The sequence below is a fragment of the Eutrigla gurnardus genome (assembly GCF_963514095.1).
Source record: "Eutrigla gurnardus genome assembly, chromosome: 8".
Taxonomy (NCBI): domain Eukaryota; kingdom Metazoa; phylum Chordata; class Actinopteri; order Perciformes; family Triglidae; genus Eutrigla; species Eutrigla gurnardus.
In genome coordinates, this window is record NC_139922.1 from 21,663,171 (window position 1) to 21,686,490 (window position 23,320).

The 23,320-nt window shown below is 41.7% G+C and overlaps 4 protein-coding genes across 7 annotated transcripts; 3 read left to right on the forward strand and 1 right to left on the reverse strand.

The window, feature by feature from the left end:
• The first annotated feature begins 364 nt into the window (after nucleotides 1-364).
• Nucleotides 365-3,190, forward strand: lmod3 (leiomodin 3 (fetal)). Of its 2 annotated transcripts, none has more exons than XM_084015640.1 (3): nucleotides 365-985; nucleotides 1,083-2,750; nucleotides 2,957-3,190. In XM_084015640.1, the coding sequence occupies exons 1-3, from the start codon at nucleotides 698-700 to the stop codon at nucleotides 3,002-3,004; spliced, it is 2,004 nt and encodes a 667-aa protein (XP_083871766.1). In that variant the 5' UTR covers nucleotides 365-697; the 3' UTR covers nucleotides 3,005-3,190. The 2 variants fall into 2 exon arrangements, with proteins under 2 accessions (XP_083871766.1, XP_083871765.1); XM_084015639.1 differs by having other exon boundaries at nucleotides 371-985; nucleotides 1,080-2,750; nucleotides 2,957-3,188.
• A 465-nt stretch (nucleotides 3,191-3,655) lies between these two features.
• Nucleotides 3,656-7,152, reverse strand: LOC311017383 (PRA1 family protein 3-like). The gene is made up of 3 exons (XM_084015679.1): nucleotides 6,904-7,152; nucleotides 6,176-6,393; nucleotides 3,656-4,998 (listed from the first exon to the last, which is right to left on the reverse strand). Exons 1-3 carry the CDS (start codon nucleotides 7,083-7,085, stop codon nucleotides 4,823-4,825), a joined length of 576 nt encoding a protein of 191 aa, XP_083871805.1. The 5' UTR covers nucleotides 7,086-7,152; the 3' UTR covers nucleotides 3,656-4,822.
• A 477-nt stretch (nucleotides 7,153-7,629) lies between these two features.
• Nucleotides 7,630-12,923, forward strand: LOC311017368 (NEDD8-activating enzyme E1 catalytic subunit-like). 2 transcript variants are annotated; one of them, XM_084015646.1, is made up of 18 exons: nucleotides 7,630-7,723; nucleotides 7,828-7,866; nucleotides 8,819-8,942; nucleotides 9,049-9,129; nucleotides 9,224-9,306; nucleotides 9,558-9,638; nucleotides 9,727-9,770; nucleotides 9,854-9,918; nucleotides 10,017-10,172; nucleotides 10,615-10,717; nucleotides 10,839-10,949; nucleotides 11,100-11,153; nucleotides 11,734-11,770; nucleotides 11,862-11,943; nucleotides 12,054-12,154; nucleotides 12,252-12,315; nucleotides 12,408-12,462; nucleotides 12,559-12,923. In XM_084015646.1, exons 1-18 carry the CDS (start codon nucleotides 7,704-7,706, stop codon nucleotides 12,645-12,647), a joined length of 1,389 nt encoding a protein of 462 aa, XP_083871772.1. In that variant the 5' UTR covers nucleotides 7,630-7,703; the 3' UTR covers nucleotides 12,648-12,923. The 2 variants fall into 2 exon arrangements, with proteins under 2 accessions (XP_083871772.1, XP_083871773.1); XM_084015647.1 differs by lacking the exon at nucleotides 7,630-7,723 and having other exon boundaries at nucleotides 7,828-7,890.
• Nucleotides 12,924-13,378: 455 nt separating this feature from the next.
• Nucleotides 13,379-19,412, forward strand: LOC311017386 (chemokine-like protein TAFA-4). Of its 2 annotated transcripts, XM_084015684.1 has the most exons (5): nucleotides 13,379-13,864; nucleotides 14,641-14,760; nucleotides 15,908-16,063; nucleotides 16,256-16,380; nucleotides 17,671-19,412. In XM_084015684.1, exons 2-5 carry the CDS (start codon nucleotides 14,646-14,648, stop codon nucleotides 17,680-17,682), a joined length of 408 nt encoding a protein of 135 aa, XP_083871810.1. In that variant the 5' UTR covers nucleotides 13,379-13,864; nucleotides 14,641-14,645; the 3' UTR covers nucleotides 17,683-19,412. The 2 variants fall into 2 exon arrangements, with proteins under 2 accessions (XP_083871810.1, XP_083871809.1); XM_084015683.1 differs by lacking the exon at nucleotides 13,379-13,864 and having other exon boundaries at nucleotides 14,395-14,760.
• Nucleotides 19,413-23,320: the final 3,908 nt, after the last annotated feature.

The following is a 23,320-nucleotide window of genomic DNA, read 5'->3' on the forward strand; positions in this document are numbered from 1 at the left end:
GATCGACACCACTCTCGAATCTGTCCATCAAAATATGGAGCCACAGCTTGTTGGCTCAGCATAGCATAAAGGCTAGAAAAAGGAGAAGAATCTAGCCAAAGGTAAGCATTTTTTCCAAAATGTCAAACTATTCCAATTAATATATTCTATAAATAAAACCTGAATTTTCTGGGCGCCAAGAAATTCTTATATCTGTGTATCAAGTTGTGCTTTGAGTAATGATCCAAAATAAAACATACGGTCCATTCCCCTAATGACAAACTCCTTCATAATTACCTCCTCTGACTCGATCTCATGTGTTTGTTGTGCAGTACTTCAGAGCTCTTAGGAGACTGGGAGGAGCTCTGTGTGTGTCGGAGACTTTACACGTCGCCACCCCGCCATCACCGGTGAAAATGATCCACCTGCTGCTGTCAATCCTTCCCTTTGCCTGAAGCAACTGTCGTCCCAAAAGATCCTGACGGCCAGGCCAGCTGGGATCAGGGGCTGAAAGGAGAATGTTAGCTTGTGCGTGTACCTTAAATATCTTCCATGCAGTTCACAGGGTTTAATTTTAGACTCCACATGGGGCAAGAGCGAAACGCTTCCTAGTCGGAGTCGAAGTCGGAGGCTTCTCAGTGTGCTCTCTTCGAAGTAATTGGACAGGAAGTATCCTTTCTTTTTGATAGCAACAGAAGAAAGAGAAGTCACGCAAAAAATGTCGAACAGCGAAGACCTCGTGGATGTCGATGAAGAGGACATTGACGAGGATGAACTCCTCGCTATGCTTTCGCCGGAGGAGCTTAAGGAGCTCCAGAGTGAGATGGATGTGATTATTGCCCCAGATGAGAGGGTACCGGTGGGGCAGAGACAAAAGGACCAGACGGAGAAGCCTCCAACGGGGACGTTCGACCACAGATCCCTGGTCGGTTACCTCTACTGGGAGAAAGAGTCCAACCGTATGCTTGAGGAAGAAAGAGTGCCCGCCACTCTGCTGCCCAGCGAGGTAAGAGCTCCAAAATCAATCTAGTATATTAACATTTCCTTCGGAAACACAACCCATTCATAATTTAGCTTGTGAAATGTTCTTTTTTAATCAGAAGTCTTTGAGGGAGGAGGCCGAGAAGGAAGACGAAGAAGAAGATGTGGAATATGAAGTGATAGAGGAAGTGATAGAGGAAGAAGCTGCAGATGGTACAGAAGGAGAGGAAATTATAGAGATTATCGAGGAAATCATTGAAGAAGTCGACGACGGGGATGAAAAGGACACATTGGTGGACGGGAAAGACGTGAAGTCACCAGCGAACACAGACGAACATGAAAATAGAAACAAACATGTAGACCCTCCGGATGCAGACAAAGCACCAGAAAACAATATAGACGACAGTCAGTCTGTTTCAGACACAAAGGAGAAGAGCGAGCATGTACCCCCAAAAGACACGACGTCACAAGTTGAAGAGAAAAAGGAGATTAAAAGTACAGACTCTTCGCTTCCCAAAGAGGCTCCAGAGGAGCCGGAGATAAAGGAGAGAAACGACACGCTCCCACCGAAAGAAGAGCGAAAAATCAACAAATTAAATATTCCAAAGCTGGCACTGACTAATATAAAAATGACATCAAGACCCTCGGGAAATGAGACAAACTTGGAGTCGACGCTCGACAAAATCCGCAACAACAACCCCTCAATCACGGAAGTGAACCTCAACAACATAGAAAACATTCCCAAAGAGATGCTCTTGGACTACGTCAACGCCTTGAAGAGGAACAAGCACGTGAAGACCTTCAGCATCGCCAACACCGGCGTGGACGAGAACATCGCTTTCAACCTGGCCAACATGCTGCGAGAGAATCGCGGCATCGCCACTTTGAACATCGAGTCCAACTTTGTGACGGGGAAGGGTATCGTCGCCATCATCCGCTGCCTCCAGTTCAACGAGACGCTCACGGAGCTGCGCTTCCACAACCAGAGGCACATGCTGGGTCACCACTCGGAGATGGAGATCTCACGCCTGCTCAAGGCCAACAACACCCTCCTGAAGATGGGCTACCACTTTGAGCAGCCGGGGCCCCGCATGGTGGTGACCAACCTCTTGACCCGGAATCTGGACCGCCAGAGGCAGCTGAGGAAGGAGGAGCAGAGGCAGCAGCAGAAGAAGGAGCAGAGGGAGCTGATGCAGCAATACGAGAACAGTCTGAACCTGCCTCCCGGTCTGCTGGAGATGCTCGGCTACATACCGCCGCTGGAGCTCCTGAAGGAGCACGGCCTCGTCCCGCCATCGGCGCAACTGAGCGATGTGCTGCAAATGCAACTTCAAAAGCAAATGCAACAGCAACCGCAACAGCAACAGCAATCGCAACCACAACTGAAACCGCAACAGCAATCGCAACCGAAACAGCAACCGCGGACTGCACAGCCGGAGCCTCAGAAGCAGCTCAAACAAAAGGTCGCCCCCAAACAAACGAGCGGCGAACCAGCAAACACACTGAGGGACGTCAAGCTGAAGAGGACTCCCAAGAAACGGGACCCTTTCCTGGACCTGGATCCGAGGGATAACAAGAGGCCAGAGAGGGCGAGTTTTCAACTGAGGAAGACCCCGAAAGGGAAGGACGTAAGCAGCGGGGCGCTGCTGGAAGAAAAAGCCAACCTGAAGGACGTGATTAAGACTCTGAAGCCCGTCCCTCGCAGACGAGAGCCGGCCATGGTCGATGAGACGCCTCGTGATCAGCTGCTAACGCAGATCAAAAAGAGCAGTGTGGCCTATCTCAAATCTGTGAGTATCCACCATTCTCTACTCTGAGATCAATCCAAGTTCTTATGTGTTACAAAACTCTTAAAAGAGCATTTATAACACGTGAATGCATGAAATGATCTTTATTGTTTTACAGCATATAAAGTGTTTTCTATAATGACTTTCCTCCTCTGGTCTACAAACCCAAGTCATCCTTCCTTTCTTTCTTCCTTTGTTGCTGCTTGCAGGTGCCGCTCCCTAAAGAATTGGAATCAAGTGAAACGAGTCTCCTCTGAGGCTTCAGCCGTTTGTTTTCCTTCACCAGAACGTATCTTTGCTTTACACGTATCCTCAAATGAGAGTGAGTCATAATTTCATTACACTTAAAACATATGGGCTGCTTGTTGTTCCACTCTTGTGTTGTTATCTCACTAAATGGTTTTGTCTTTTAAAAAAAATGTGACAATAAAGGTGTAAAAATGAAGGGCACCCTAGATTCATTCACTGTTGCTCATACATATATATTTTTATTTTGTCTGATAGATGATTCATTTTGGAGAAAACCATTTAGCTCTGCATATTTGCATTTTGCTATAAAAAAAAAAGTTCACTCGTTGCCTGGGGAATCTTTATCCTTTTTTTGTTGTTGCTCTTTTTAAATGGTATCGCTCTCAGCGCCAAAATAAATGGATCCCCAGTGAATCATTGCAGCTACTCCTAGTTGCTATTTGTCTGATTCTTAAAAGTGCAGATATAAAAAGAGACAAATTACAATTAGATTAATCCTGGAGGATATTTCATTAGTTCTATCAGTAGTGTTATAAATAGCTTCTCATTTATTTCAGGAGTAGCCTGCTCAACTTCAGTTTCACAGAAAGATTTAACCCAAACAAGACAAAACAACTTTGGGACAAACGAATGTCTATATATTCACACTGAGACTGTAACATAAATCGGGTTATCTTTATTTCCTATAGAGGACAGCCATGTTTCACTTCCAGTTCTGTGATTTAATCATCACTCTTCAAGAATGAAAAAGTCACATAAAAACATAGAGAATATATATAATATAGCATCCATATAACATAAACAGTCTTTGAACTGCCATTTGTGAAGGTAGCATGCACAAACTGCAGTGTTAGTGTGGAGAAGCAACAGGAAACAAATGCTCTTACTATCAGGAGGAACAGTATAAAATTAACATTACAGATGAGATTTAGATTTATTTATTTTTTTACAAGGAAGGGGGGGGGGGATAGAGTGGGAATTGAATTAATTTAATCAATAATTTCTGTCTCATTGCCAAAATGCTGCAGGCTTCACACCTTGTAGCTGCTTTTATACATTTCTGCATGCTATATTATGAAAATAAAAACATCAGAAATAACAGCGAACATGTACATATCATGACATACAATATTCAATCAATAAAGCTGCACTTGCCATTCATTTTCTTTTTTAAATATTGCATAGCTGTGATCAAAAGGGATACACTCAGGCCAGCCTGTATGGTGGGGAATACTTAAACTCCAGAATTCTTAGCCATATAACCTGGTCTAAGATGGGTATTCATACAGCTCCTCAAGTGACAAGATGGAAGTTATTGCTGTTTAATAAGTCGTTCACTGGGAGTTGGAGTAAATTAAACATGCCCGTTTTGAGGTAGCAAACTGAAAGTATCTGATTTCTTCTTTAGAGCAAATGCAATTAGCATCTAATTACAGTATTAGATGTTGTGTTCAGACATTGTAATTAGTTTTGCTGATATAAATACTCAGTCGACATGTGGAATTAGGAGTGTCGCCGACAAGGAAATTATTTGTCTTTGGAAAACAAATTTTCACACAGGAATGACCTTTGGTGACCTTTGTTGCCTGTGCCATCCAACATCCAATACCGTGCCGTGAATGTGCAAATCTTGCACACCATCAGTGAGTCGAGTTGCACAAAAGCACGAGGGAATAAAGTAAATGAAAACGATACAAAAGAGTGGGAATGCAGTAACTTTATGTGTATAGAGGGGATAAAAACTCAACACACGGGACTGTGCCATGGACATTTTTATCCATACTGTATGACACTTGACTTTCTTTGGCACATATTTGACTAGAACCTTATTCCTTCAGTTTGCTTTCAATGAAATCCCGAACCTTGTTCATTTTCTCCTCCTGCTGATCCAGGAGATCCATGATGACTCCCATGGGAGTCCTCTTCAGCCCGGCACCCTCAATATTGTTCTCCATTCTGTTCTTCATGTTGCGCAGTCTCAGAGAGGCATGGATCAGAATTACTACAGAGGAAAAACAACAAATGTATTTATATTACGTGAAAATAAAAAACCTAATGGATGATATTCTCTGAAATCCATCTCGGGGGACTAAGATAACAAAATGCGATACTGTTGCAATGCAGACGGGATTAAGGATAGGCTTTTATTCCCATGGGAGGCAGATACTGAATGCATGACATCAGCCAGTAAATGTAGCTCTGTCCAAATCAACAACCCATAGCAACCCGTCAACACAGGCAGCAGTGGGCAGGCCTCCTGGGAAGCAATCAAACTGCCTCATCTATCCGCAATGATGTTTGAGCTGCTACGTTTGCAGCTCGATCCGACCCATCAATTATCGAAACCACTCTGCTGACTGCGTGACTAAAAATGTACTTAGAAAATCCCAAACTATACCTCTGAGCTACAGTACAGCTGGCCCTGTGTGTCAAGTATGAATGCACAACAAATGTACTGTACATGATGTCCAATCCCTAGAGTGAGTCAGGATGAGACAGCGCTTGGAAAAAATTGTTAACCCAGAGAAAAGCCCCACTCATGCATCCGTGTGTGACTCCCGTCCTTCTTAATGGTTTACCATAAAACATTAGTCGACAAGTGTTGGCAATATACTGTAGGGATCACAAGTCATCACAAGCACTAAATGTATTAATTTATATATAAATAGCTGAATGCAGGCAAAAGATGCTATTAACCAGGGAATGCTTCAAAATTGGTAGATGTTTTGCATTTTTGTACCAAAATCAGAGAGACCTTAATGTGTGTGCAATTCATCATAACTAAATCTAATCCTCAGCTCAATGTTCCGATGTCCTATGATGTGATGTATCTTTAATTCACAAGGTCATTTTTCTTTAAAACGGAACATTAAACTTGAATGTTCATTATTGAGCTTGAGAACTATAGTTTGATGTCATCATATTCATCACACGAATATGAAAACATATAGTAATGTGTAACATTGAAACCATCTCCATGACTACTGAGCAGTTTGCACTAAATTCCATTTTTAAATAGTTTTTTTTATATAGGGCATATATTTCACTGTCATTCAAGTAACGATGGGGGGCAATAAATGTTGTGTACTATATGGCACCCAGGGGTGGATCTCTGACACATTTACCTGAATCCTTCACCCCCCTCCTTCTGAAAGTAATCAGACAACCCCTTGACTTACGCAGCAAAGGGAAGGTGATTCCAAAGATGAAGACCATGACGCCACCACACAGCGACAGCAGGAAGTAGCTGGTGACCATGACGCCGATGACAAACAAAGTGGGGTTCTTCCTCTTGAAGTTCTTGACTACGGCCTGGTTCTCTCCTGCCCACACAGAACCCATGAAGACCAGGGTCACCACAGTTCCTCCCAGGAACATGCCAAATGGGTTGAGGAATCTGAATATTGGCACATGAAAGTGGCACGTTAACCATTAAATAGCACAACCTGGTGGGCTGGTGGGAACCATGAAAGGGCTGCAGTAAAACAGTACATATTACTAATGTTATTACTACGTACCGGTATGTTCAAAGAACATATGACTAATGTAGCATCACAAAAACATCTAAAAAATGCTGGTAAGTAATGTACATCTTAAAATAAAGAGGATCCGTAATTGACTATTTCAGTTTTTAACACATTTTAGGCTAGCTACAGCTTCGTTACTGATAGCTACCGAAGATATTTAGAAAGCCTAACTGCTAAAAGGCCAAGAAAGGTAGCGAGATGTCTAAAAAGTTGGAGGCTAAATAGGCGTGACGGTGTAGAGGTTGGCACAACAACGCCCAACGTTACGGAAATAGCAGCCCGCGGTGGTCATGATGGGTGCGGATGGAAGGTATGCGGGCTAATTGAAACACAGGCAGAGATGCTAGCTTCGCTTCCGCTAGCACGCCGTCAGCACTTACCCCACAATGGTGAACACCACCACGGCCACGGCGAAATAATTCGTCTGGTAGTACAGCAAGTTACTGATCACCCTGTTGTTCCACTTTGTCAAATCTCCGAACTCGGGTCTGGCGAACCGGTCCGTTCCGGGGTAGAAATCATCCCACGGTCTGAGGGGCGCGAGCTCCATCTTGGCTGCCATGTCTTCAACGTGTCGTCGTGAGTCAACAACACAGGAACACAAACATAGCCGCACGCGCTGCGTGATATTTTGACAGGCCAGCTGATCGACGTCTGAGCGTGGTGCTGGTGGAGGAGGAGCGTCGAACAACGAAACCGAGAAGTCTCGCGAGTCTCGCGAGAGCGAGAATTCTCGAAGAAGGGCTTTCGGAGAGTCCCACTTGCGTTCTAGAATGCGCAGTAGCACCAATCAGCGGGAAAATGGAAAAGTGCGTTTAGGAAAAAAGTTAGAAAAGAAAAGCCAACCACTGTATTCAAACAACAATTTAGAGAGTAAAATAAGCCCCGGACTAAAAAAAAAAAATATCACTTATGATGTCACTTATAGACAGGAGTTGGAAATCCTTTCAGTGAAATTGTCTATATTTAAATGTGAATGGCTTATGAAATCCAAACAGATTTTTTAAAAGTTTTATTAAATCACTACAGTATAATCATGATGAATAAAAACAGGAATATCTGGCGCACAACATTCAGAAAACTATATCGTCTCCCTATATTGGCAGTTGCCGCCGCTGTGCGCAGCTTTGACACTCGGAAACAACCGCAGACACAATCGGGGACATGGGACCGTGAAAGTATGGCGGATGCCGAGGAGCCGTAAGTCTCAATGGACGAAAAATATGCTTTTTTATCGCAGTTAAAGTCGCGCATGTGACCGCTAACCCGGCATGCTTGAATCCTCTTGTACTTTCTCCTTCCAGGGAGAAGAAAAGAAGGCGAATAGAGGACGTGACTGAGAAGTTAGTGACGAATGCTAAATAAAGGTCTCTGGCTGGCAGCAGGTTTGGCGACTGCTGGACCAGGAGACACGAAAATAAAACGCTTCAGCAAAGGGACAAGCCTTAATAACCCAGCTAGACGTTTGTACAATTCACATTCACTCATTTACACAACGTCTCCACTCACAGTATCCGACATGACGCAGAGACCCCGCACTGCACCAAATCCCGTGTCCTCTTTAAACGAGACAAACCCGGAATGACAGCACATTACACCTTTTATACCAGTGCTATACAAACGTTAGAAACCAGTCCTAAGCAGCTATTCAGTATTTAGACTAGTGTGTTCACACCGGGAGAGTGACAAGCAAGTAAATACATCGGTAAATGCATTCTAAGAAACACTTAACCCATGAGAGTGATGTGTTTTAATGTCCCACAATGCAAAGCACAAAGTACAAAAAAAATGAGGAACTACTTACGTCTAAAAAAAACACCCCATCAAGTTCAATAGAGCATTACACATTTGCATTTTGATGTGTGAGGGCACGTGTTGTATGATTTCATTACATTGGTTTGTTATGGTCTAACTGCAAAAACAGGACACTGTAAAGGAAAGTATATAGTACACACTCTATACAGTAGGTATGGAATTGGGACAAGGCACGTGTTTATGTAAAAATAAGATTAATTTAGAGATTAATGTGCTCCACTGTCACATCTCTTAGTACAGTGGTTTTTGAAAATGTTAATAATTTCTACAAGAATAAGGAATATGGTGGCTTGTTTTTTGTCATTAGCTTCTTTAATCTGTTTTTTATGTATTCATTAATCCCCCCCTGCCTTCTTCATGCAACTTTAAGGACATTTAAATAAATAAATGCATTTAATATGGGTTATTTGAGGGATAAAGTGGGGAGAAATATACTAATTTAAGTAAAAGCAACTATATTGTGGTGTGTTGTGTGTCCAGAATGGCTGTAGATGGTGGACACAGGGATGGTGGTTGCGACTGGGATGGCCGGTGGAATCACGTGAGGAAGTTCTTGGAGAGGCCTGGACCGTTCACTCATCCTGACTTCGAGCCGAGCACCGAGGTGACATAGAAATGCCTGCAGCTGTGTAGCTGTTGAATGATAGACGTGTTTGAAATTACAGTACATATTTATTCTTTTTAATAATGCGGTGTTTCTTTCGTCTCAGTCGCTGCAGTTCTTGTTGGAGACATGCAAGATTCTGGTCATTGGAGCAGGAGGACTTGGATGTGAACTCCTCAAAGACCTGGTAGGAAATAGCAACAATCTATTTCAAAAGTGATAGCTGAGCAAAAAAAACACTTAACGTCCATAAGTTCTCACACAGTCTTGCTGTGCTTTAGGCGCTGTCTGGGTTTCGTGTTATCCACGTGGTTGACATGGATACAATTGATTTGTCAAACCTCAACAGGCAGTTTCTTTTCAGGTCGGTTTCACCTCTATTCATCCTCCTTTTCATAGTGACAAAGTAGTAGTGATATTTCATTTTCATAATATTTGCTTTAATTATTTACATAATGCTTATCATAACAACAACATAGTATGATGTAATTGTCTGATAGCCCTCAGTTGACTGTATCTGCGACAACATGACTAGGTGACTTTGATACAGCAACAATTCCAGTGAGATTAAATCATATTACATATAATTATTAACTGTTATTTGCATCCATTAAGGCCCAAAGACGTTGGACGTCCAAAGGCAGACGTGGCTGCCGACTTCATCAACAGTCGCATCCCTGGATGTAAAGTTGTCCCGTATCCTTTTTTACTGCTGAAAAACAACACTGGTTTAACTGTATAGTGTATACAATATCTAGTTTTATTCCTTATGAGTCACATGCAGTCACTTTAAAAAGATCCAAGACTTTGATGAGTCATTCTACAGGCGTAAGTGTTTTTCTTACAAGGTCTGTGCATCAGTGGAGGTTACCAAGGAAGCACAGAGGTTTAAAACACTCATCTCTTTGCAGAGTTCCACATCATCGTCTGTGGATTGGACTCCATCATTGCCAGACGCTGGATGAACGGGATGCTGGTAGGAAAAGAGAGATTTGAGTGTTGATAATACCTCTGCACATTGCCAGTGGATTAGTGTAATCTGCGGTGAGTGATGACGGACGTTGCCTTCTCCAGATATCCCTCCTGAGCTATGAAGACGGAGTGCTGGACCCCAGCTCCATCATCCCCCTCATTGACGGAGGAACGGAGGGCTTTAAAGGAAACGCTCGAGTCATTCTGCCCGGCATGACTGCATGCATCGACTGCACACTGGAGCTGTACCCGCCACAGGTCGCTGTTCCACAGCAATTTATCTTCTAGATTCACTTCAACGATTCATATGAATTAGACGTTTAAAAGAAACAACAGTTGTTAAAGGATCAACAACATGAATGGAGGAGATAATCAACCTATTACAAGCACCTGTAGTGCACAGAAGGTGGTGTTTCACATTTCCATCTGCACAAACAGCTGCTTGCTTGGAGGAAAAAAAAGATTTGGGTCATAAACATAAGCAGTGATAGCCAGCTGAGCAGACAAAAAGCAAGAAAGGAATGTGTCACATAGAGACACACAGGTGACGTGTAACACCGGCAGAGCAGTGATTATTCTGCCTTACAGATATTGCCAAAATGAAATTATAAAAATAAAATTTCATGACTCATCTTCCACATAAACTGCTTCAAGCTGTTATTTTATGAACTAGCTTGACCTGAATGTTTACTATCCACAGATTAATTTCCCCATGTGCACCATCGCGTCGATGCCTCGGCTTCCGGAACATTGCATTGAATATGCCAGAATCTTACAGTGGCCCAAAGAAAAACCTTTTGGAGGTAAGCTTAAATGATCATATCTTTTTATTTTTTTCATTAAACACATCTAATCACATCACCTAACCTTGTGCCTTGTGTACATTATTACAATAAAGCTACATTGGGTCTTTTTCTCACCTAGAAACCAGCTTAGATGGAGACAATCCCGAGCACATCCAGTGGGTGTTTGAACGATCCCAAGAGAGAGCTGCAGACTTTAAAATTACAGGAGTGACTTACAGACTTACTCAAGGTGAACTCAAATGCAGTAATTTATTCCATGCTAATGTGGTATCAGTAATGTTTCTGATAGCTTTGAGATTACAATAGACCGCTCTGGAGTTCATAAGTATATATAGATGTGTGCTGGAACTGAAACTGGTGACTGGTTTTTGTGCCACAGGAGTTGTGAAGAGGATCATTCCTGCTGTGGCGTCAACTAATGCTGTTATTGCTGGTATGGCACTGGGATGTGTTTGACGTAGTAGATGTTGCTGTGCAGAGATGTTGACAGAAGAGAACTTTTTGAAAACATTTCTTTTATATCTGCTGAAATGTAAAAAAAAAAAAAAAATAGGCCGTTGGCTAAGCCCCCCGTGGTTACTGTTGCAGCTCCTGTCAAGCTGGCGGAATATTAGTTATCATGCGCCATAAACAAAAGCAGACTCCTTATCTATTATTATTTTTATCCAGCGAACCAGCGTTGATTTTGATTCAGAATGAATGTCACGGGGTCAGGCTTGTGTTCTCTCAGTATCCTCCTTTGTCCACATTAAAATCTGTCAATAACCAGCTAAGATATTACACTTAAAATATCCGATAACAGGCAGTCAAGCTAGTAATGGAGTGCTGCAGCTGTGACCTATTTTTGTAGGCCAACCCTGGAATTAGAGATCAGATAGTGAGCTGGACAACTGTTGCATAGTTATAACTGAGATGTGATGAGAGAGTAGCTGTTTGGAGGAGGGGTTATGATATATTTTCTTTAACACTCGTACAGTTATTGTAACATGACTTTGTGTCTTTGTTCTCCACAGCTGCCTGTGCCACTGAAGTTTTTAAAATTGCTACAAGGTTCGGAGCAGAAAACAACTCTATCTCTCATCCCAATGGATTTGTCTAATGGACATAACTTAACAACATTTTTTTATTTATTTTTTTGCAGTGCGTATATTCCTTTAAATAATTACCTGGTCTTCAACGACGTGGATGGACTATACACTTACACGTTTGAAGCTGAACGAAAGGTTCGTCGCGCTGTCATTGTCAGTGGCCATAACCATCTTGTCGGCCGTGTGATGTACATTTCTCCCTGCAGAGAATAACCATTTTGCTCTGCATCATCTTTGATCGGCAGGAAAACTGCTCAGCCTGCAGCCAGGTGCCTCAGGATCTCCAGTTCCCTCCTTCTGCCAAATTACAGGAGGTTTTAGAGTACCTCACAGAGAACTCTTCTCTGTGAGTATTGTTGTGTTTTTGTAGTACTTATTTAGGAAAAATAACAATCATTAGGTTAACATTTTGTATAAATGATTTGTGTTTTTTTTTCCCCCAGACAAATGAAATCCCCGGCTATCACCACAACTCTGGAAGGGAAGAATAAGACGCTGTACTTGCAGGTAATATAGAGGAGGCTCTTTAATATTTGAAAGCTTCATGGTGTTTGCTCATGCACACTTCATTTTAAACGACGATCACATTTTCATTCCAGTCTGTTAAATCCATCGAGGAACGAACAAGGCCGAACCTCTGCAAGACTTTGAAAGGTGATGAGAAGCAGACCTCCAATCATTCCCAGCGACCTGACTTTCATCCTTACATACAACAACATAACATACAATGTTTGTTTTTTTTTCATGCAGAGCTGGGCTTGTCGGATGGACAGGAACTAGCTGTGGCTGACGTCACCACGCCTCAGACGGTCCTCTTCAAGCTCAATTTCACCACCTGAACATTGATCACTGACGTCAGACCGACTCCGTCTGAATGCAAACCGGGTCTCGCATGACGGCTTTACCGTGATGTTGCAGTAGCACATTTGATATGATGATGTAAATAAGGTGAGTGAGGTCTCACTGGTTTTGGATTGGTTGTCTTATATGAAATCGTGTGAGAGAATTGTTTTTGTAACGTTTACTTCTTGGTGTTTACGTCCTGTTGACCTCTATTGTAGCTTTATCCCTGTCAGTCGAGACTAATGATGCTCCAATAAAGTTTTATTGTCATGGTTGTAGAGAATCTCTCTTCAGGTAGACGCTACAGCTCCACAGAACTTTAAATGTGTTAAAGCAGCTGGATTACACCCACAACAAAACGCTTTTTAAGGTGAAAATAAATTGATGCTTATTCAAATAAATGTGTTATTACAAATTATATTTATATCATATTACAAACGTGTATTGAATATGAATCACAGAGCAATTATCAATATGTTTGAAGTGTTTATTGTACTTCTCTAGTGAGACCTAATAGAATATTTATGCCTGATGCATCATTAGTGGGTTGCAAATATACATTTTAATTCTGGTCCCTATGACGCAAGCACGTTTGCTGCTCTGTAAAGTGACAGCATAAATACAATAAAAAATAAAAAAAAAAGCAGTTTTTAAACATGAATTTAAAGAAAGTTCAAATATCTCGTGAGAGCAGAGCGGGACTTGGCCTTCAGATGCAGTTTATAGCTTGTGTGACAGGACGTCGATACTCGCTTTAAGCTTCTTAGGGCGCTAATGAAAGTGGCCTCATATTGTCCGGAGGGACAGATGGTTTCTGTCTTGATTAAGTTTTAATTTTCCTGACGGGCAAAGCTGGAGGGCTGATCGCGCCGCGTTCACGGACCAACATCTCTCTCTCAGATCGCATCCTGCAGCTTCGAGCCACGGTGGCTCCAGGCAGAGGAGCTGAGGTGTGAAACTGCAGGTTTTCACTGAGCTGACGTGTGTTGACTGTTATCTCAGCTGGACCGTTACTGAGCAGCAGGCGGGTGGTCTCGCGACCTTTTTATTTATTTATTTTTTGTTTGTTTTTTTTTCGCTCAAACTTGTGAAAGTGGAGGATCATATCTGCAGCAAACTTTTGCATCCTCGCCGAAACGATCGTTATAGTATGCATGATGCGAACCCGGACACCGATGGAGGCTCGTCGTGCATAAATATATCCCGAGCAGAGGTAAGTGGTCGATAAATTAAAATATCCATTGCAATCACTGCAAAGCAAGCAGCAGAATTGTTGTTTTTGTATTTTGATAATGCTGTAATTCAAATAGAAAACTACTACTACTAAAAAAGAAAAATATTATAGGCTACTGGCATACTTTTTTGACACAAATATCACAAAAAGGTAATTCTGTTAAGAAATAATGCCTTTATGGCTGAATACATATACATTAATGTAAAATATATTAAAAAAAATCACGAATGGCCTAATATTTGGCTCAATCGGTATTTTTTAAAACGGATAAACGTTTGTCAGTTCCAGCTTATTAGATGTAGGTGGTTGAGATGAAAACACTCCAAGCAAACTGGTGAATACAGCAGAGATGTTTCACTTTTCGTTATCTTTGTCCTGCATTAAGTTATTGCTGTGATGTGACATAGAAGTCCATGTCCCAGTTTGTCCTGTGACTCATGTGAAATGCAACTTGGTTAGGAGGGAGCATTTCATTTGAAAGCCGACATGTTCTCAGCTGAAGGGATAATATGAGTCAGAAATGAGTGCGAGGTCCTTTCCGCCTCCAGAGTCGGGGCCCCTGATCCAGCTTTTATTGGCATTTCTTTGATTTTCCCTTAGTGATGTGAGAGTCACAATTGAGCAATAGATGCAATCATCTTATTAACCAAATATATATGATTGTGCCTTTTTTTAAGTGTCATGAAATATTTGAATTTGTAAAATATACGCTTGAGATTTCATGTTTCTGTGTGTGAACCTCTTTGTCTGTGCAGGCAATATGGTGCTGAACACATTGGCTGGACCATTACACTGGGGCCTCCTGCTTCTTTGCATCGTAGTCTTCTGCAGCCAACTCGTGTCCACTGGCAACCAAAGCTCCCGAGGACAGACAGGTAGAGGTTCAGACCCAACCAGACCAGTCACACCCCCCCTGAGGGACTCATTATGGTCACTAGTCCACAAACAAGAATGTTAATTTGCTCTAAAAGGGATTTGATTTGTCATGCGTGTCGACTGTTACACAGCATAATGTATAACAAAAGTACATATGATGATAGACCTGCATGGGGTCAGGCTGTTTCAAAGAAAGGATTGTGATGCAACCCAAGTTTACATTGAGTTGCTGTTTTGTAAGCACTCAGAAGCTGAAATTGTTTAGAAACGGTTTAATCCAAAATATTTGATTGTTTTCTTTGTAAAATAACTGAAATATTGTAGAGTAGAAGCATAAAGTGGCATTATATGGGGGGAAAAAGTACCTCTAAATTGTACTTAAGCACTTAAGTAAATGTACTTATTTACTGTCCAGCAGTGCAAACCTTGCATATCTCCAAAATTAAACCTGAGATTTGTCTTTGTTTTGTGTATTTACATTTTCTTTTTGTTTGTAGTCCAATGTTTTAATTATAAATTGACCTTCCACTCCTGCAGGTGCCGTTAGTCATGCAGCCATACAGACATCTCAGTTCTAAACTACCAATATGCATGCATGAATGTTTCTCTTTATGTTTTTGGTCTTCTTGCACCTTTTCTATTGGAAGTTCAGTGTGATAATCTCCCAAAAGCAACTTTCAATTTCCCTCATTTTTATTTCTTTTTGCTTTTTCAGTGAAATGATGCGAAAGCAGGTGCGGGACAGATATTTCTGTTCATGCTGTTCATCCATGTCTTTATTAATAATGTTTATTCACACAATCTGAAGCCTTAAATGAGCGATCTGAACATGCTGATTGCTTCTCACATGTTTGGACGTTTGAATGCATTTCTCCTTGACTGTGACATGAGTGCTGATGCTTCATCCACTTGGTGGTGCTGTAGCTTTAGAAATGGCCAAATTAGGTTTTGAAGTATTTTTGCTTATTTGGTCATCTGAAATTTCACAGCTATTTCTAATCAATTTGATCAAATAAAGCCAAGAAATCATTGTAACGTGACTTCATGCTGCCAACGGTAAATCTTGGATTCACTCAAGCTGCTGCTGCTTACATGCAAAACACTGTGGGGGGGAAAATGTCATGTCCTCTAAACTCTCGTCCACAGGGTCATCGAAGGAGAGGACAGGGACGTGTGAAGTGGTTGCTGCTCATCGTTGCTGCAATAAGAACAAGATTGAGGAACGCTCTCAAACAGTCAAGTGCTCCTGCTTCCCGGGACAGGTGGCTGGAACAACGAGGGCTTTGCCCTCTTGTGTTGAGGGTAATATTAGTGGGACCCTCTTCTTCCTCTCTTAACCAGACATATTTTTGACACGAGCGGAATGTGTTTTCTGTAAAAGTAGAGTCCGGTCGCTCTGTTTCATCAGTGATGCTGAGGCTGGCGAGGACCAAAGATAGTTTTTTTAAAGTCCTTACACAAAGTGACCTTCACCTGTGGTGTGTTTTTCTCCAGCCTCCATTGTCCGACAGAAGTGGTGGTGTAAAATGCAGCCGTGTCTGGAGGGGGAAGAGTGCCGAGTTCTCCCTGACCTCACTGGTTGGTCATGCATCTCTGGGAACAAAGTGAAGACCACAAAGGTAAGACCTGCATTCATCAGCAACACACACAAGACAAAGTACAAAATGGCTTCAGTTGGAGGCTTGGTATCTCTAGATGTTTTAAACGCAGTCACACAGAAAATCTCCTTTTTTTTTTTAGTTACTTTTATGCAAAACGGAGGCCGACAGACTTGTGAACACTAGTCATAAAGGGCTATTTTAGTAATCTCTCCTTTGATGAGAGATTTCCACAATCAAGCATAATCACTGCTCCCATTGGCCATATCAACCCTCTTGCTCTATGCCAGGCACAGTTGGCTCACAAAACCCGATTCTATAATCTGGTGAATGATGGGGCCAAGAGGACAAACGCGGAATAAGCTGTAAAAACCAACACTGAACAGTAAAACCCCATGTAATTAAATCTGACGGCCAAAGGAATCCACGCTGCATTTAGAAATACATTTTCTCATAGGTTGCCTTTTTAGTCACACCGTTATTACGATGGGAGAAACAGTTTACAGTGACATAGGGGCAAGTTGTGATCAAAAGATACCCAGTAGTCATGTGATCCGTCAGATTATACTGTTGAACTGTAGAACAAAACAGAAGGGACCAGTGGTGGAAGTACTTAGAGCTGTTACTTTCATAACCAGTTAAAAATGATTATGAGGAAGCTTTAAGTGGTAATGAAACCGCCACAATTTAACACAATGCCTCTTTATGACCTACATAACGAGACCATCAGCGAGAATGTTGGCTATTTCTATATAGTTTATCTTAATGCCTGGCATTGGGAGACCTGGCCCACATTGCTGGACCCGTTGGAGGCACAGGAGAACCAGAACCAGGACTGTTTTCGTTAGAATAAGCCCTTATTATAGGGAGCAGGTCCTCTTCTGCCATGTTGCACCACCTTGTGTCTACAACATCAAAGAAGTGAAATACCAAACACTACCTCTAGAGGGGGCATTTTCACCTTTTTGCATGACCTGAAGTCCAACGAGAGATAAAGGGCTGAGTGCAGCAGTCGGCTGCAATCTGCAGCCTCACCACCAGATGTCACTAAGCACTACACGCGGGTTGCAGAAATAAACAAATTTAAAGATACTCAAAGCACGTTATATTATTGGATTATAGTTTGATGCATTCATTTACTTCGCTTTGATGTTGCAGCTGGTTAAATGTGTAGCTAATTACCGACTGACTATCATCGACATTTTTATCGTATCACTCTGCTTTATTTTGTGTAAGATATATTGAAATAATTCTGATGGGAATGAGAAAAAAAAAACAGAGCTTGATTTACTTGTATGTTGTTGTTTTTAGGTGGCGCGGTAGCAAGACAGAAACTCCATTCAATCCATACAAGCCTTTTCCCGGCCTGCTGCAGTCACCTTAACTAACGTTGGACTCTGAGGACAGTGAACGCCCCTCCGTCAGATAGAGCAAAGAACAATATAGATTTAATTAGATATCTCCTGGCTGTGCTTTAAACTGCAGGAACTCATTATTTTAATTTCCCCTTCTGCCTCAACACAATTTGAGCTGGGGTTAATTCCGTGGAGTGGACAATCTATTAGCAACTCACTTAAGATAAAATGACGCAGCGCGCTTTCCCAGTCCAAACAGGCAGCAAACGTCTGTATCATTGTTGCAGCGCTTGATATGCCGGGCACATTGTGTTGCACTCAATCAAAGTTTTGGATGGTCCTGCCGGCAGACACTTAAAAAGAGATTTTGTGGATTTTCGGGGAGGGCGGGATGCGAATCCAGTCAGTTGCTTGCGACTGTCTTGGCCGATCAAAAGCAGGAGCCCACAAATACTAAGAAATGTATGATTATGTAGCATTTGTAAACAATGGTGTCCCATAGACTTACTCTGGGCATTAAAGAGGTCAGATCCCTTTGGAGTGCTGCTTACCACAGAGAGGCACTCTCAAGCACACACACTGACACACACACACACACACACGCCCCAATGTTTTTCAACTCCACTGGTTGGACAGGCCACCACCTGCAAGGCTGTGATGGCATGCACACAAGCATGAAGCCCTGATGCAAAACAAGTGCTGTTTGAAATGCTAATGATGGGGAGAGAGGGGGAGAGAGGAGCTTCTTCACTGCTGAGAGTATTTACATCATGCTTTTGTTTGTCTCTCTAAACTGAGTACTCCTGTGGAGGAAAGTCTGCTCACAGTCATGATGGGAAATATCGGAGATTCTCTGCCTCCAACCAAATTGTAGCCACTAACAGAACAAAAATATTTACCATTTCCATCAGTTGTGGGTTTTTTCCTTCTTTTTTTTTTACATGAATAATATTCCTCCCGGACCCACCCTGATTGCCTCCCTTTTATCTCTCGAGTTCAGTCAGACACTTTGCATTTTACCTTTGCAATGAAGAGGCATTTTATAATAATACTAACACAGTGACTGCAAATCCCATCTCAGGCATCAGACTTGAATGCCACACGCTGTGTTCGTTGAAAGCAGCAGAATTCTAAGCAGTTTGCTCAACATTTACTTAATGCAATTATGCATTATGGTTTTCCTCGGCGGTGACAAGATTCTTCACTGAGCTGTCACGCAGTTCAAGGCACTTTATGCACGGCTTTGCTCTGCAAACATTCAAAGTTCTGATGATGATTTCATGTCAGCAGTGGCGTGAATGCCATCGGAATCCTGTTGTTTTGAGATACATAATGATGGCGATATAGATTTTTTTTATATGGAAAAGCCCTTTTCTAAATCAATCATGTCATCCACCTGTAGAGGATGGAGTAATATGACTTTGGTGAAGCTGATCACGTAACAAATTGTGATTCTGTTCATGGGCTTTGTAAACAGTGTCATATTATAGCTACTTGTCTAAAACCATCAGGAGCTTGTCATGCAGCTGCTACAAGTATTCTAAACACGATCCGACTCGAGATCAGTCAGACGACGTAGGAAGACGGTGGCTCATACTGTTTACAAAAGAACTCGCTTGTTTTAAAATCAAGGGCTGACTTTAACATGTAATAGTATATAAAAGGTGGACCTCCTTACATTATAACGTAATCCACTCCAACGATATAAGCTTGATCAAGGTTCATTGTGTTTAAGATGGAAAAGAATGTCCTTATTCAGTATTATCTTGGAACTGATGAATTACTGGACATCTGCACCTTTTAAATGCATACATTTTCAAGCAAACATGCAAAATCATAATATGGCTCCAGCATCTTTCTTGTGATTTTGCTGCTGTTCTGTGCGTAATGCGGTTGCTAATTCACCATATTTAGAGTTTTGAGTATCCAGCAGACAAAAAAGCATCACCTTGGCTTTTAGGAAATTGTGATGAGCATATTGTTATCGTTTTTTTTCTGACAATATTAAGAATGAACAATTAACCATGAAAAATCACCAGCAGATTAAGCGATAATGAGAATATTCTTTTGTTGTTTTTCATTTGTGACTTTGCTTTTGTTCAGTTTTGGAGGAGTGAAGCAGAATGTTGTTATGATGTATCCACTGACTCTGGGAATAAACCGATACATACAAACAACAAGTATTTGTCACCTCTCTGCAAATGGGTAGAAATTGGTCTATTGTTGATGTTTATTTCATTGAAGCTTGAAATTCTACACGGTTGGATTTCATATGTTACTGCAAGTTAAACTCAAGAGCTTCAGTCAGAAGTCTTATCCCATATTCCTGCTCATTGAACCATTCATCTCTGCAGAAATGCAAAGCTCGTTGAAGTTAAAGGTCCCAAGGTTCCCCGACTGTTGTTCAAATCTGAGTAGATCTGGACAAGAAAGCGTTGGGAAGATCAGCAGCTTCTGTAGAGTCGGTTAGAAAATGTAGGTACATTTTCTAACCGACTCTACTGAAGCTGCAAAAACAGAATCTGAATAAGGTGATGTGTGATTTCCAAATTATCACCATCCTTATACTCACTAATGTGTTTTTCACAGACATATGTTTTATTCCTGCCTTCTTTGGATATATATATATATATTTATATACTGTTTGTAACCTTTGTAGCCATATTCGTTCAAATAAGAGATTTTGTTTTTCAAATTCTCCACTAAAACTTTTTGGGGACAAAACTTTAAAACTAAGGTAAACATCTTTTATGCTCCACTGGGGTTTGTGTCAATAATGACAGCACACATCCTCAAATGTGTGCCTATCTTCCTAAAACACCAGCAGCACTCACAAACCTTTTTTCTGTTTTATTTTCAAAGACGTTCATTAGGTGACTTTCAGATGTGTCTCAGATAAAACTCTGTGATTCATACGCACTCGCGTAGGTTCTTCTTAAAAGTTTAAGAAATCTCTCCATGCTGATCGAATACCTTTTTATCTTGAAAATAACCTTAAAACCAGTCAAAAGAGCTTTATCTCTGTTAGTCTGGAGAAATTGAATAGAAAACCTTCTGAACACCTGCCATAATACATGGCTTTTGAAAAAAAACAAAACAGAAATCATATCCTGAATTTCAAAATGAAAGCAGCCGAAATAAGCTAATTAAAGTGGCGGTAATGGGATCCTCACTCTTAGCTGGAACATGTTGAGCACAGGGAGCGTTCTTTACAGATGAGGCAGCGACAGATGAACAGAGGACTAAACAAGTTGGCAATTTCCCCCCCTTTTCATCCCCAAAATGAGACACAAATAACCACAGTTCAGAGACGTTATTTACAAAGGTCTGAAATATTCCTTTCGATTTGAGTCTCGTACTTCAAACCGCTCACAAATAACACATTTCTGGCAGCTTATTTGATATCGGTTTGCAGGTGATATGTGGCAGAGAACCCCCCCCTCTCTTGTGAGTCTATAGGGGACCGTAGTTCATGTTCACTAATAGAAAATAAACTGTCCTGGGGCACATCAAAAACATAATGGAATCGCTGTTCTATTCCCCTTTAACAACTTTTTCCCTCATACGGTGTTGACACTTGTAATAAAAAATGTAAACACAAATCTCCTTGTCTCTGCCTCTCTCGGTGTGTATAATGTGTGTGCGCCTGTGTGAGTGTGTGTGTGTGAATTAAATTAGCCTTCTTTTACTGCAGGCAACTATAGGCAACAGAAAGTAGTTTGGTCATGGCTGAGGGGGCTCATCTATTTGCTCCGTCATTATGCATACGTACTATCTGGAATAGAGATTACTGTTTTTTTTCTCCTTTCTTTTGCTTAATTAAAAAAGAGAGCAGAACAATTACAATTTAACGAACAAACATTAATTGGACGATATTAATGCTATCAGCTGCGCGGGATGTGTTCATATGCATTCGTGCCTCATAGCTGCATGTCACACTAATGAAACACTGTTATGCACCCGTACGGAGAGACACACTGGCAAACCCGAACTGAAAACAGTTCTATTCGCGTAGATTTCACACATTTGTTGTTTAAAGGTTGTTTGTAGATTTCTGAAACGGGGGTTGAGGAAGTGTAACGGATCTCATGTCATAATTACTTTCTTCACCAGAGTGATGATAAGATTAAATTGAATTGTTCTGTGGACATAATTTCCGATTCTTTCCTTCAAACTGGTGATTTCTTGAGACAAGAAGTCATTCTAATTTTGTTTAAACAGAACTGTAATGCCCCTAGAGTCTGCAATGGGGGTGGGGTTATGCTTTGACCAGCCAGCAGGCTCATCACGCACTCAACCTCAGCGCCTATCCCTGCGAGAGGAGGCCCCACAGGGCAGCGGCTTCTCCGGTCATGGATACAAGCGATAAGGACCTTCCTTCATGGGGTTGCTGGGCTCAGCCTCAGAGCGAACGGGTGAGGAACTCAGACATCTGGGAGGGAACTCTGCTCTCTCGCATCGAGGGTCCAGCTGAGGTGGGTCGGGGCACCTGATCAGGATGCCTCCATTTAGAAGATTTCTAGGCACATCTCGGGCTTCAGCCACAACATTTAGGGCAAGCAAGCATCAATAAAATGATTATTCTGTTAGATATTTGAACTGTTTTCTGTTCTAGACCTTCACCCCACTTTACTGTTTCATCTCAGCGAGGTTTGGATTTCAGGGATTGAAGTGAGGAATCACATTTAGGACTCCTCTCAGGAGCCATCATGCTTCATCACAAGTATTGTATGCTATGCCTTATAATTATGTAAGTATTATTGTAACTAGTTGCATAGTTTAAAAAAAAAAAGAAAGAAAAAAGGGTGCAGTGAAATTGCACCACCTGTCCAGAATGCTCTGTGACCCAAATCAAACGCACCCACGGGGGGGTCACCAAGAGGTCGTGAGCATTTTAGCATGTAGCAACACCTAGCATGCACCAACTTCAGTGAGGTGTGTGAGGACGGTCTGCTGCTCGTGATTGTTTATGAGATGAAACTGCAGAGCCTCATTCAGCTCCCAGTGTTTGAAGGACAGACAGCCGAGTGGACTGGTTTTACTGGGACTGAGAGGCTTAGTGGACTGATGCCTGACTGATGATATCATGCTTTGGGGATGAAGGAGCAGTGGAGTTGATCCTGGAGCACATTGTGGAGGAAGACTCACATAATGCTCTGCTCAGACAGGTGAGTACAATAACAAACTTGTGTGTGACTGTGAGTTTCTCCTTTGTCTCTGTGGAGTTTTTACTCTTGATACACCTCTGTGTTGTGTCTGCCTCGGTGATGTTTTGTTCTGCTGTTATGAGATTAAGTGTCAGGCTATTTCATTTACGTGGCTTAATAATGCTCGCCTGCCGTGATGCCCACAAATCTTTTTAGTTACTGTTTGTCATTTTTGTTTAATATTAGAGTTTTGTCCTCATTTCTGGTTCATTCTGGAGAGGCTGCTGCGCTGAAGAATGTGATTTGTATATTTATAATTGATAATCAGTTGTGTGCACAGACACGAACGTGAAGTCTATAGCCCAGAAAACAATAATAACTTATTGTCAGTTTGGACAGTGTTGGCTTGTTTCCGATGTTGTTCCAGTATGTTGACATTTATTGCAATTTATTTTGCAG